This window comes from Cuculus canorus, chromosome 15, assembly GCF_017976375.1.
Source record: "Cuculus canorus isolate bCucCan1 chromosome 15, bCucCan1.pri, whole genome shotgun sequence".
NCBI classification, from domain to species: Eukaryota; Metazoa; Chordata; class Aves; order Cuculiformes; family Cuculidae; genus Cuculus; species Cuculus canorus.
Window position 1 is genome coordinate 10,854,994 of NC_071415.1, and position 11,589 is coordinate 10,866,582.

At 49.7% G+C, this 11,589-nt stretch overlaps 1 protein-coding gene across 2 annotated transcripts; it reads left to right on the forward strand.

Annotated features, from left to right (window-relative positions):
• The first annotated feature begins 621 nt into the window (after nt 1–621).
• KPNA7 (karyopherin subunit alpha 7) lies at nt 622–10,488 on the forward strand. Of its 2 annotated transcripts, none has more exons than XM_054081062.1 (11): nt 622–749; nt 2,125–2,233; nt 2,903–3,040; nt 3,600–3,685; nt 5,090–5,358; nt 5,850–5,932; nt 7,096–7,359; nt 7,674–7,907; nt 8,232–8,414; nt 9,101–9,250; nt 10,283–10,488. In XM_054081062.1, the coding sequence occupies exons 1-11, from the start codon at nt 622–624 to the stop codon at nt 10,361–10,363; spliced, it is 1,725 nt and encodes a 574-aa protein (XP_053937037.1). In that variant the 3' UTR covers nt 10,364–10,488. The 2 variants fall into 2 exon arrangements, with proteins under 2 accessions (XP_053937037.1, XP_053937038.1); XM_054081063.1 differs by lacking the exon at nt 622–749 and adding an exon at nt 1,029–1,995.
• The last annotated feature ends 1,101 nt before the right edge of the window (nt 10,489–11,589 follow it).

The window sequence follows — 11,589 nt, forward strand, 5'->3', positions numbered from 1 at the left end:
CAAAATTACAGGGTGCACGCTAACTTTTGCACCAGAGTAAGTTAAATTAAAAAGCAATTGAAATGTAATTTTCCTGTCTCAAGCAGCCGAGAAACAAGATAATGCAACTGGTGGTACTTGAAGCTTAAAAATATTTAATAGCGTCTAGGATTAGCACAACCGGCTTTTTAATGCCCACAAACTACAGATTTATCTGAAGGTCAAACCTCCCCCCATCACCTTCCGCACAAAGGTTTGCACAACTCATTTCATTTGGCTTAAGAGGAGCATTGGTGTGGCCTCAGGAGCTGAATCCATGACTGAAAGCAGCTGGGGTATTGCACAGTGGATTCCCGTAGTTATATCCACACTGGATATATCCCCAGATGCCCACGCCCTGGCCTTCCTCTCACCCAAACAGCACTGGGGAGGCAGGACCCAGACTGTCCCCTGCATTATGGGATGTTGTACAGGCACAGGCTGTACCCTTCGTCTCCCATGAAGGGTCTGGCTGCAAACCAGGCTGGAGTGGATAGAGCATAAGTGTATGGAAGAGGCGCGGAGAGGAGGGTGGCCCAGGAGCAGAGCAACTCAGAAGGAAGGTATCACCATCCAAACACCTCCAGGTGCATCCAGGTGGCCATGGCAAGGGGTCTGCTGGAGATAACGAGGAGGCTGACCCTGGAAGAGCCAATCATGGAGGGGATACCTGGCTCCATGGGGGCAATAAAAGAGGCAGTTGAGGGCAAGGGGGTATTGAGGGAGTTGAGGTGAGTGGTTTTCCTTCTCTTTGTACTGGTGGGGGGTTCTGGTTGTTTCTCTCTACATGTGGTGGATATGGGGCTGCTGGTTGGGCTCTGCTGGCTGTCCAGGCTGTGTGGGGGTCTCCTGCTTGGCTGGAGTCAGTGTGTGGGTTGTGGGACACCTCTGCTGAGATGGGGTGGAAGAAGCTGCCCAAAAATAAGAGACTTTTTGAGATAGTACTGTGGGCCCTGTTGAAGGGGCAATGGAGGAAGTTTGAGGGGAAACAGTTTGTGAGGTTTGAGTGTAGGGCTTGAGGCTGTGGGCTGTAATTGGCTTAAGCCAAGAGGTGGCTCATCCCGGCTGCTCTGTGAGCTGGAGGAGCTCTGCAGCTTGGTGGCTTGCTGCTGTATTGGGAAAAAGAGCTGATGCTGCCAGTATCCAGACTTAGATATTGGGGCAGGAAATGGAGAGAGGACCAAAAAAACCCCACTAAAACCCTAAAACTTAAAAAGATGAAATAAGGAGGGCTCTTGAGTCTGACCTGAGCCACAGCTGTTGGCTGTAAGGCTGGAGGGAAGGTGAAGATGCACCACCAGTGTGCGATCAGCCCCTGAGGGCATCTTCACACACAGCCCAGCTTTAGGTGCTGCTCTGAAAGCACCTCCACTTCTGCTGGGTGGGAAGCTAGACTTGTCTTACAAAAATTGTCTGGAGGACTACTCTTTGTCTCACTTTTATGCCTGTGGCTTTACAAGGCAAGGCTTAAATTACTTTGTCTGTATTTAATGTTTTTTATCTGGTCATCCTCAGTAGTATCTGGGCTTCCAGGAGAGCTCTTTGCTTAGTTGAGCTTGGTCACTTCATCCCACTGCATGTGACCCTGTGTTGCTCCTACAGGGGAGGGTCTCTGGTGTGGGAAGCCCATCTGGGCGGTGTGATGGGGTGAAAGAGTAAGCTTGGATATGGCTACTTGTCCCTAAATCAGACCTTAAGTTGATCTTTCTGGAGGCAAGAGGCCTTGCCAGGCTTGAGCTGTGTCTCCAAGTAAACCTGGAAGTGCTGGGATCAGAACCAGAGGGAGGTGGTGTTACTGTAACCATGGGAAGTGGCATCTGGCTTCCTCGTGGGATTCCAGCAGCGGCTGTAATTTTTTTTGCCTGGTGTTAAGTAGTAGTTTGTGCTTGCATTTAGTTTAGTGGCTCAGCTGCAGAGTGTGAGGATCCTACTGAGCTCTCCTTAGGGCAGGAGACCTCCAGCATCCTGCTTCATGGGGTTGGTGGGTGCAGAAAATGTGGATTGGGCTGTTGGGAGATGGGGAAATTTCAGACCCCCTCTGCGGATGGAGGTGGATGTTGCTGGAGCAGTTGTGACCTGATGCTGCTCTGTCTCAAACCCCCAAAGCACGCTAAGGCTTTCAGCTGACACTCCTCTCAAACCTGCCAAGATGCCAACTGTGAACAAGAGTGATGAGCGGATGAAGAAGTTCAAGAACAAGGGCAAGGATGCAGCTGTGAGTACCCCTGTGCCATCCCCTTTGGAAAATGGGTGCCACTGGGGGTTTGCCTGTTGGCAGAAGCTGATGTAAAGGCTTCTAAAGGCAATTGGCCCCAAACCTACCTGTGTGGTAACAAGTGGGCAGTGAGAAAGGAGGATGGCCCTGCCAGTAGGGATGCTCAGCTTTTGGGATGTGGTGTGGGGCCGGCTGGGCTGTGAGGACTGTGATAGGATAGCAGTTTTGGGTGGGTGACTGAGCTGCTCTGGTGAAGGAGCTGGGGAAGAGAGACAGTCCAGCCTCTCCTGCTGAGCTTTCTGCAGCAGTTATCCCTGCAGAGAGGGGGTTGGTATGGGATGTCAGACCATAGGATCTGTCAGCTGGCTTTAAGCCAGGAGAAGAGATGCAGGCTTGCCTTTCAGGTTGAGCAAATCAACTTTTTAAAACAGTCAGTCCCTGATTGCTGGTTCATCCAGCAGCTCATGTCCTTAGAAGTCACTAAGGGAGAAGCTTTCTGTTCATCGCTCCCCTAACTCTCAGTGCCATAGCAAGGAGCTGCCCAAGAGCAGATGCTGGCTCAACACTCCTTTTTTATGCAACTTTGGGCAGAGGTTTGCAGAGCTGAAATGAGGTCCTTGGAGAATAGGGTGATGCAGATGATGATGGTGCCCTTGTCCCCCCATCCAGGCCCTGCGAAGGCGGAGAGTGGAGGTGAATGTCGAGCTGCGAAAGGCCAAGAAGGATGAGCAGATCCTGAAGCGCAGGAGCATTTCATTCCGTTTGTTGGATGAGAATCTCAATGAGGAAAGAGAGAAAAGAAATGAGGTGAGTGCTGGGTGTTTTGCGCCTGGACAGGACCAGTGCTGCAGCCTGAATTGTGCAGTAGGAACCATCTGCTACTTGGACCACTACAAGTCCAGTTTTGTTGACTTGGGTTAAATAGCCAGTGTCATTCCTGACTGCTGTGCCCCATGCTGGGAAGTGTTTGACTGCCCAGCCCTGTTCTGTGTTACTTTGCCTGGAGATGACAACCTGTGTGGCTTCCCTCGATGGCAGGTAGAACTGGCTGGTGCTCCAGCTCACTGCGAGCTGGCAAAGCTCCTGTCTGGCTCCTTGCACAGCGAGGGGTAATTACTGAGCTCATGGGCCCATTATGGTGTGTCAGTGACTCTTTTCGTGCTTGATTATAAGGATTAGTTGCCTTGAAGGCTTTTGTGGATTCTCTTCCTCTGCCTCATCTCGAAACTGCATTGCATAAGGAACAGACATTGCTTAGATATGGAGTGGTGACTGACTTGGGTCTAGACAGCTGATTGATTGCAGAGATTAAACCGGAGGGAGTCCTGGCTTGCTCTCTGACTCTGAATCATCCCCTGTGACACAGATTATTCAGCTGTCCTTGGAGGAAATCGTTGAAGCTGTGAATGGGAACAACGCCGAGCTGCAGCTGCAGGCCACGCAGGCCACCAGGTATGCTGCTTGGCTGCTCTGCCCTGGGAGGGAGGTGGCTGTGGAGCTGCGGTGGGCCCTGTCAGCAGAAGGCACTTCTTCCTGTTTGTCATCCCTTCAGAAAGCTCCTCAAATGAGGAAGGAGCCTGTTAACCTGAACTGCCCTGAGGAACCTCAGGTGGTGCCTTTTTTGTGCCCTGTGCGCATTGTGTGGCTCTGTCACAGTCCTGGGCAGGAGACCTGTGTGGTTGGACACCACCGAAGGCTGTGGCTCCTGGAGGTGCCCCCCTTGCTGTGCCTGTACTGGGACAGAGATCACCTTGGTTCCAACAAGGAATTGGGTACTGAAGGCTTGGGCGGGACAAGGGCTGGAGAGCCTGGGTTAGTGCTGAGCAGGGCTGTCCTCCATTTGAGTGGGAGAAGGAGGGATCACAAGGTGCTGCCATCACCCAGCTGGCAGCAGGAATGTCTCCAAGGGTCTGGGAGAAGCTTCTGTAGCTGCTGGCTCTTCCTTGGTGAGCTTGAGCTACCAGCTCAGGGATCTGCCTTAGTGCCAGAGAACCAGTCCTGCTCCCCATGGCTGTGAGGGTGTCTGCTCATGGTGAGCAGATCAAAAGCTTTGCTCCCCAGGTGTTAACTGAAGGCTGGCCAGAGGAGACCCTTCCTAAAGAGGCAAGTCATGACTAGCTCTCTGCTCTTCTGTGCTGCTCTGAGTTGACTTTCTGCTGCCCAAAGCAAGCCTGCCTGCACCTGGTGTGCCCTGACAGCCCATAGTGCCATTGTGTGGCACCAGTGGCAGCACTACCCTCTGCCAGCGCTCATGAACCAGGCTGGGAAGCAGATCTGGCTGGAAATGTTTCTTTTCCTGGCTTTCTCTGACTCAATCAATGCCCTGATCCCATCTTCTGGCAGCTCCACATGCTTCTGCACTGCTGCGAGGCAGGAAACAGCAGGAAGGGGTTGGTGATTCTGGGTTTTAGCTGGTAATGCTGTCTGAGAACTCATATTAAACGAGAGCTATGGTCTGCGCAGGGCTGGCCAGTGCTCCTGGGCTGGGGAGCAGTAGAGGCAGGCCTGCAGGCTGTAGAGAGAATAAATTGCAGACTGATTTTTATCCTTGTCTCAAACCCTGGCAAGGTGGGGAGCATAGAGTAATGTCCTTAGAGTCCCATAAGGATGTGTGAAGTAACACACACTCTAACAGACACCCTGCTGTTACTTCGCACCTTTTCTGATATCTCCTGCAGAAGCCTCTCTATGACAATCCCTCTGCTAGAGAGTTTGCTGATGTGGAATGCTGAAGTAGCATCTCTTACAGGTGGTTCTTCCCTTGAAGCCACAAGCTTCTACCTGGTCACCAGGTTATGGTCTATCATGTCAACACACAGGATCTCTCATGGCAGGCTGTGCTGTGTCCTCTTGCAGGAGGATGCTGTCCAGGCAGAAGGACCCCCTTATCAATGAGATCATCGAGCTGGGGATCATTCCCAGGCTGGTTGAATTTCTGATCCATGCTGACAATCCTCCTCTGCAGTTTGAGGCAGCCTGGGCACTGACTAACATCGCCTCTGGCACCTCTGACCAAACCAGGGCTGTTGTGGAGGGAAATGCCATCCCAGCCTTCATCTCTCTGCTCTCCTCCCCACACATGCACATCAGTGAGCAGTCTGTGTGGGCACTAGGCAACATTGCAGGTGAGTAGGGGTCTCCAGGGCCGGGCTTGGCCAGTGACCGTCCCTGTGCCCCTAAGCCAGTGCTGGAGAGCTAAAAATATTGGTGCTCTTCAATAGCCTTGTGTCTCTGCAGCTTTGTCTCCAAGCTACTGCCCCTGTTTGAAACCTTTCAGTCCTTCCACATGGCCTGGCAGCCTTTCAGACCCTGTATTTATTCTGCAAGAGGATTTTGGCCAAAGCCAAGTGCAATATTCCATCTTGTTGGGATGTTCTAACCCACTGGAGTGGTCAGTAGGGAGACCAGAAAGGCAGGTTAACCACACATGACCTGCAGACTAGCTGTGATGGCACACCAGTCTACCTGGCAAATCCCTCCCCACCTGGGAATACTTCATGGTGTGTGGTTGAGTGAGTGAGCCCTGACTGGTGCCTGCAGGTCTGATTGCTATTTGATATTGACTGTCTTGAGACTTGGGCAGAGGCAATAAACAACCCTTTTTCCATCTGTACAGGTGATGGTCCTCTATACAGAGATGCTCTTATCAAATGCAATGTGATTCCTCCCTTGCTGGCTCTGGTGTCACCTGCAACTCCAGTAAATAATCTTCGTTTTCTTGCCTTACCGGCTCTTAATCACTTGGGTGCTGGGTCAGTGGTGTGCTGTCATCTGCCTTAACAACAAGCTATTTGTATAACTGAATGAGACCTGTCCTAGACTGCTTTTAGTGACTGCCTCTTGGCTATATACAAAGCTCATGCCAAGCAGTCTTCAAGCCAACATGGTATCTTCTAGTCTTCACTTTCCTATCTATCTTTGACCATCTCGGGCTAGGAATAAGGTGAAACTGGTGCAAGGTAGACTTGCATATGCATGTAGAATGGCAGAACTCGCCCTTTGAGCTTCTTTTTGGGTAGCTCTAAGCTGCTGGACTTGTATTTTATATCTGCCCTTCTGCAGTGGTGCCTGCTTGCCTGGTGTCCGGGGGAGAGGGACCACCTCAGAAGTCTAAGGGGGTTGTAACAGCAGTACCAATGCCTTCAGATTTCCCATCCCTGGCTGTGGTGGAAGCTGTGTGCTTTCTGTAGGCATAACTATATAGTCTTTCAAGCTAAGGTTAAGAAAAACACTCTCTAGATCCTCTGAGTTTATATTACAAGGTTTTTTTGAAACAACAGCTTTTCTTGCTGCTCTGCCCCCAGCCCAGCTCCTCCCCTCCTAGGGAGCCCTGTGGAGGAAACATGACAAGACACCAGTTCATGTGTATACACATACCTTTGGGAGCTGTGAAGCTTTGAATGTAGTTCTACTGCTTTCCTGGGAACATCCTTACTGGGACAAACTGTCTGAATGATGTAACTTAATGAACTGGACAAGGAGCCCTGCTCTAGAACAACGAGCTGCTAATATTTATTAATGCTAATATTAAAAGCCCAAATTCCTGATCTTGTCCAAAGAATGCTCTGTAACTTGTCCTAAGGACCTAGCAAATAAGCTGTTTGGCACCTCTGTTGGCCATAGTAGCTTGTCACACCATCAGATCTGAAGTTATTGAAACTTAATATTGGGGAAGGAGGGAGTGAATCTACTGTTTTAGTCACTTACCTGTTTCATCTCTGTTCTTCAAATAAGGCTCAGCCCCAGGAAGGCTGCTTCTGGTTACTGGATAACATCTCTGAGCTGTAGGGACCCAAAGTAGAGTCTTACCTCTTCCTCCCTTCTTACTGCAAAGATGATCTTAAGCCTCCCTTGTGTTTCAGGTTGGCTTCCTGAGGAACATCACATGGACACTGTCAAACCTCTGTAGGAACAAGAACCCTTACCCTCCCCTGGATGCAGTGAAGAAGATGCTGCCAGTGCTCATCCGCCTGATAAAACATGAGGACAAGGACATAATTTCTGACTCCTGCTGGGCTGTTTCTTATCTGACCGATGGCTCCAATGATCGCATCCAAATTGTGGTGGACACAGGGATTCTACCAAGGCTGGTAGAACTCATGGCCAGCCCAGAATTGCTTGTTATGGTAGGAAACAACTGGCAATCCCCAGCCTCTGTTCTTCTAATGTAGGAACACCTGAGCAGAGGGGTGCTAGTGTTCTGTTGTCTCCCCGGACTGCAACATCACTTGGTTGTTGGTCAAGCTGGCAGGCTGGATAGGGACTGTAAAAGCTGCTTAGAACACAATAGGAGGCTGATGAGTCTGTAAATACAACAGTTATTGCCCACAATGTCTTGCTTATTTGAAGAATCAAGCACTTTAGTGAGGGATCTTGGTGGACTTTTTGGCATGAACCCTTGAGGTAAGGATTCTCTTCATCTCCTTTAATCTCTGTCTAGACTCCAGCTCTCCGTGCCATTGGGAATGTGGTCACAGGGACTGATGAGCAGACCCAGGCTGCTATTGATGCTGGTGTCTTGGCTGTCCTGCCCAGTCTCCTGCGACATGGAAAACCAACTATAGAGAAGGAAGCAGCGTGGGCACTCAGTAACATTGCAGCAGGACCTTCCCAGCAGATCCAGCAACTCATCATGTGTGGGTTATTGCCACCTCTGGTGGAGTTGCTTGATAAGGTAAGGGATAGGCACAGTGTTGCATGTACAGCTGCAGCAGAAGCAGTGCTGAGGTTCACAAGCCTCGTTTGTGAAGCATTTGGCATGTGCCCAAAAGCCACCTGAGCAATCTGCTTCAAAGCTGATGATCCAGGGAACAGCCTGGGTGGTCCAACGTGTTGGTATAGTTGCATGAAAACATGGTTTGGTGTCCACCCAGCGCTCAAAGTGTTTGGGGAAGAGGGGCAGTCCAAACTGAATATAAAGGAAATAACTGCCTGACCTCACACTGATCTTGGAGGCGTGCTAAAGCTTGGGAGTGCCTTCACTGTGCTGCTTTTCCAGGGGGACTTCAAAGCTCAGAAAGAAGCTGTGTGGGCAGTGGCCAACTTCACAATGGGAGGCACTGTGGAGCAAGTGGTGGAGCTTGTCCGATCTGGGGTCCTCAAACCTCTGCTCAACCTGCTCTTGGCCAAAGACAGCAAAACCATCCTGGTCATCCTGGACACAATCTCAAATCTCTTCCGGGTAAGATCTTCCGCTGTGTCTCGCATTCCTTTCCTGAAAGCAGCAAGGTGTGAGCCACTGTGTGGCTGGAACAGCTCCTTCTACAGCACCTACTGGTCTTGCAGAAGTAAGAGTTTGACTTCATGTTGTCTAACTTGTTCTTGAGTTGTTGTCCAAAAGGCTTAACAAGATTAAGTTCCCAAAATGTTCCTCTTCACCTCCTGTAACTTTAGCCTTCTGGAAAGGAAAAGGTTAGGTTAATCCCGAAACTGGACAAAGGTGAAAGTCTTGCAGAAATGCAGCCACAGAAATCAAGCGGTCCTGGGGGCATTTTGTCTCAGCTTTCTGCCACCTCATATCTACTTACCTCTCCCTTGAAAGCCTGGTTCTTGTAGCACCCTTGAATCCATGAAATGGCTTTTGTAAATGAAATAGTGGGTGGCAGGTCATGCTCGCTGCTTCTCAGTGTGTGGATGTAACCTGGCTAGAGTGTGGCTAACTTGTCTCATTGGCAGGCAAGCCACTGCAGTAATCCCAACAGAGACTGTTCATATGCTTAGTAGTAATCCCTGGGATCTCTAAGCACAAAATAGGCAGGGGCTGTAGGTGAAGGGCTGTGGATGTTTGACTTGTACATTGACCCTGATGGGGAAGAACATCTTAGACCTGTTACTTGCATTTACCCCATCTCTTATCTGATGTCACAGGCAGCTGAGAAGCTGGGAGAAACAGAAAGGTTGTGTTTGCTAGTGGAAGAGCTTGATGGTCTGGAGAAAATTGAAGCCTTGCAAACCCACGACAACAACATGGTCTACAAAGCTGCGCTGAATATCATAGAGAAATACTTTTCTGGTGAGGTATGTGAACTCTTTCTCTTCAGAAAATATAAAGCCATTACACCCTGGAACAAAGCGTAGACTTTAAGGACGCTGAAATAGGCTTTTGGAAGAGACGTCTGTATGAGTAGAGTAGCCCTTGCAGCTTGTTCCAGTTGCTTCTCAAGGTCTGTAAAAACTGAGTTGTCAGCTGATGAGTTGCACAAGAGATATAGATGCCTTGATAGCATGTTGGAATTTAAACTGGCATCACCTAGAGGTACTGCAGTTGCTGATATGAATACCAAATGTGGAGAACTTTCCTCCTTCGGACCTGAACTAGCTTGTTACTATGAATGGAAGCCTTCTACTGAGCTGATAACTATGCTCAGATTACATTTGGATTACTTGACCCTGTTTATGCTAATGAATTTATGGAAAAAAGGGATAGGACACAGCTAGCAGTTGCAAGAGTCCAATGACTGTCACAGATGCCATGCTTGGTCCTAGCCTTAGTCTCGCAGATGGGGGGTAACATCAGGGAAGAGGCTTAGCAATCTGGCAGCTCATGGAGCTGAGGCTTGGTCTAGATGTGAACTGCAGCAGCAGGGACCAAATGTCTGTTAGTCCCCTGCCCAGAACAGTGTCCGCAGGATGTCCCTGCGAGAGGGTGTGGAGGAAGCCCTCCTACTCGCCAGCACCTGCTTTAGATGCTGGTGGGAATAGCTCTTCAAAGTAGTGCTGGTTTGTCGTTGTTCCAAGCGGGCACTCCAGCTGCTCTCTACCACCTCTGGTATCTGAGCTTGTAGACTTGGCTGCTGTTTGCGTAAGGTGCAGAGACACTGCAGATTCAGTGTGCTGTAAAGAACAGGAGGACTTGGTCTATCTCCCAGGGTCCTGGTAGACTCAAGCTGATGTTAATAGCTTGTTACAGCAGCAAGATTGTTTAAATCAAGAAGAAAACAGTAAGTAAGCACCTGTAAAAAGTTTCAGTTGGACTCTGCTGCAAAACAGCTTAGGTTTACCGAGATATGCACTACCCTTAACTGATGGCTGTTACTTTTTTTTTTCTAGGAAGAAACGGGTCTGCAGCCTGGGACTAGTGAAGATGGGCTGTATGAGTTCTCAGTAGAGAAGGAAGACTTTAACTTCTGAAGATGAAGCACTACACAGCTCTGAGCTGGTGGGTGAAGGTCTCTTGGTGTAGGGCTCAGACATCCAAACCAAAAGGAGCAAAGATGCTGAGTCTTTTTACTTCTGGAATTTGTCAATAAATTGCACTTCTGGCTTTGTACTTCTTGCCTTTTTGTTCCTTCCCCCCATGAGTTGTAGTTGCAAACAGTGTAAACTTTCCATAGTGTCCTAAAGCCTTGAAAAAAAGGTATTGGAGCTCTTTGACAACTTTTCTAGATGGAAAGTACAGTTGGAAGTCTTCTAACTGCACTAAGCTGCTAGAGAGCAGTGGGTTACCACCAAATCCAACTGGATCTTGAGGCCTGCGCTGAAACTTCTTGGCCTTTACTGGGAGTGGCTGGAGCAGCTCTGAAAGAGGTCTTGCCCTTCTGCAGGTACAACCACCTGCATGCTTGAGGAGATGCTTCTAGAAGAGAAGGTGGGTCACTCTTGCTCTGTGTGCTATTCCACATGGAAGTACCAAGAGTCCTTTGGCAGCAGGGCTGTGTTGGGGGCAGCTGTTGCCATGGGAGCTGATTCACCTCTCCCCTGCAGCTCTGCCTTGAGCTGACTTTCCGCAGTGAGGACCTGTATTTCAGGTTTCCGTTGCATGTCACTCTCACTTGCTGGGAGAAGTCATCCTTCTCTAAGCCCTCCACCTTGGGTCTCTAGCTGCAGGCTGAGCAGAAGGTGAGGATGGGGTTGATGTGGTGCTGAGTCCAGCTTGCAGCAGGTACTGGTTCTGTCCACCCCAGCAACTGTGTACTGCCCTGCTAGCAGGTGTGATGTACCCCAGCTTCATAACAAGCTGCTGGATGCTACTCCATCCTTGTAGCAGTGAGGGAGCGTGGCAGGTTCTACCTCATACCTCTTAGTGAGGGAGCGTGGCAGGTTCTACCTCATACCTCTTAGTCACAAGAGATTGAAGCCATCACAAGGGCTTTGCTCCATGCAAGGTGGGGATGGCAGCTACCTCTTATCCACTCTGGGGCGTGATGCTTTAGAGTGACCTTGGGGTGAGTTCAGGGCTTTGCTTCTGCACAGGCAGTGGGAGGTGATGTGACAAACTCAATCAGAAAAGAAATCTCTCTCTCCACCCTGGATCTGCTCCTTGGAGGGTTTATTAATTTCTCCTGCAGATCATCTAAGGGGAAAAAAGGGAGCTGGTGGTTAAAATCTGGTTGTGCTCTGTGCCCTCAAGGAGGTGT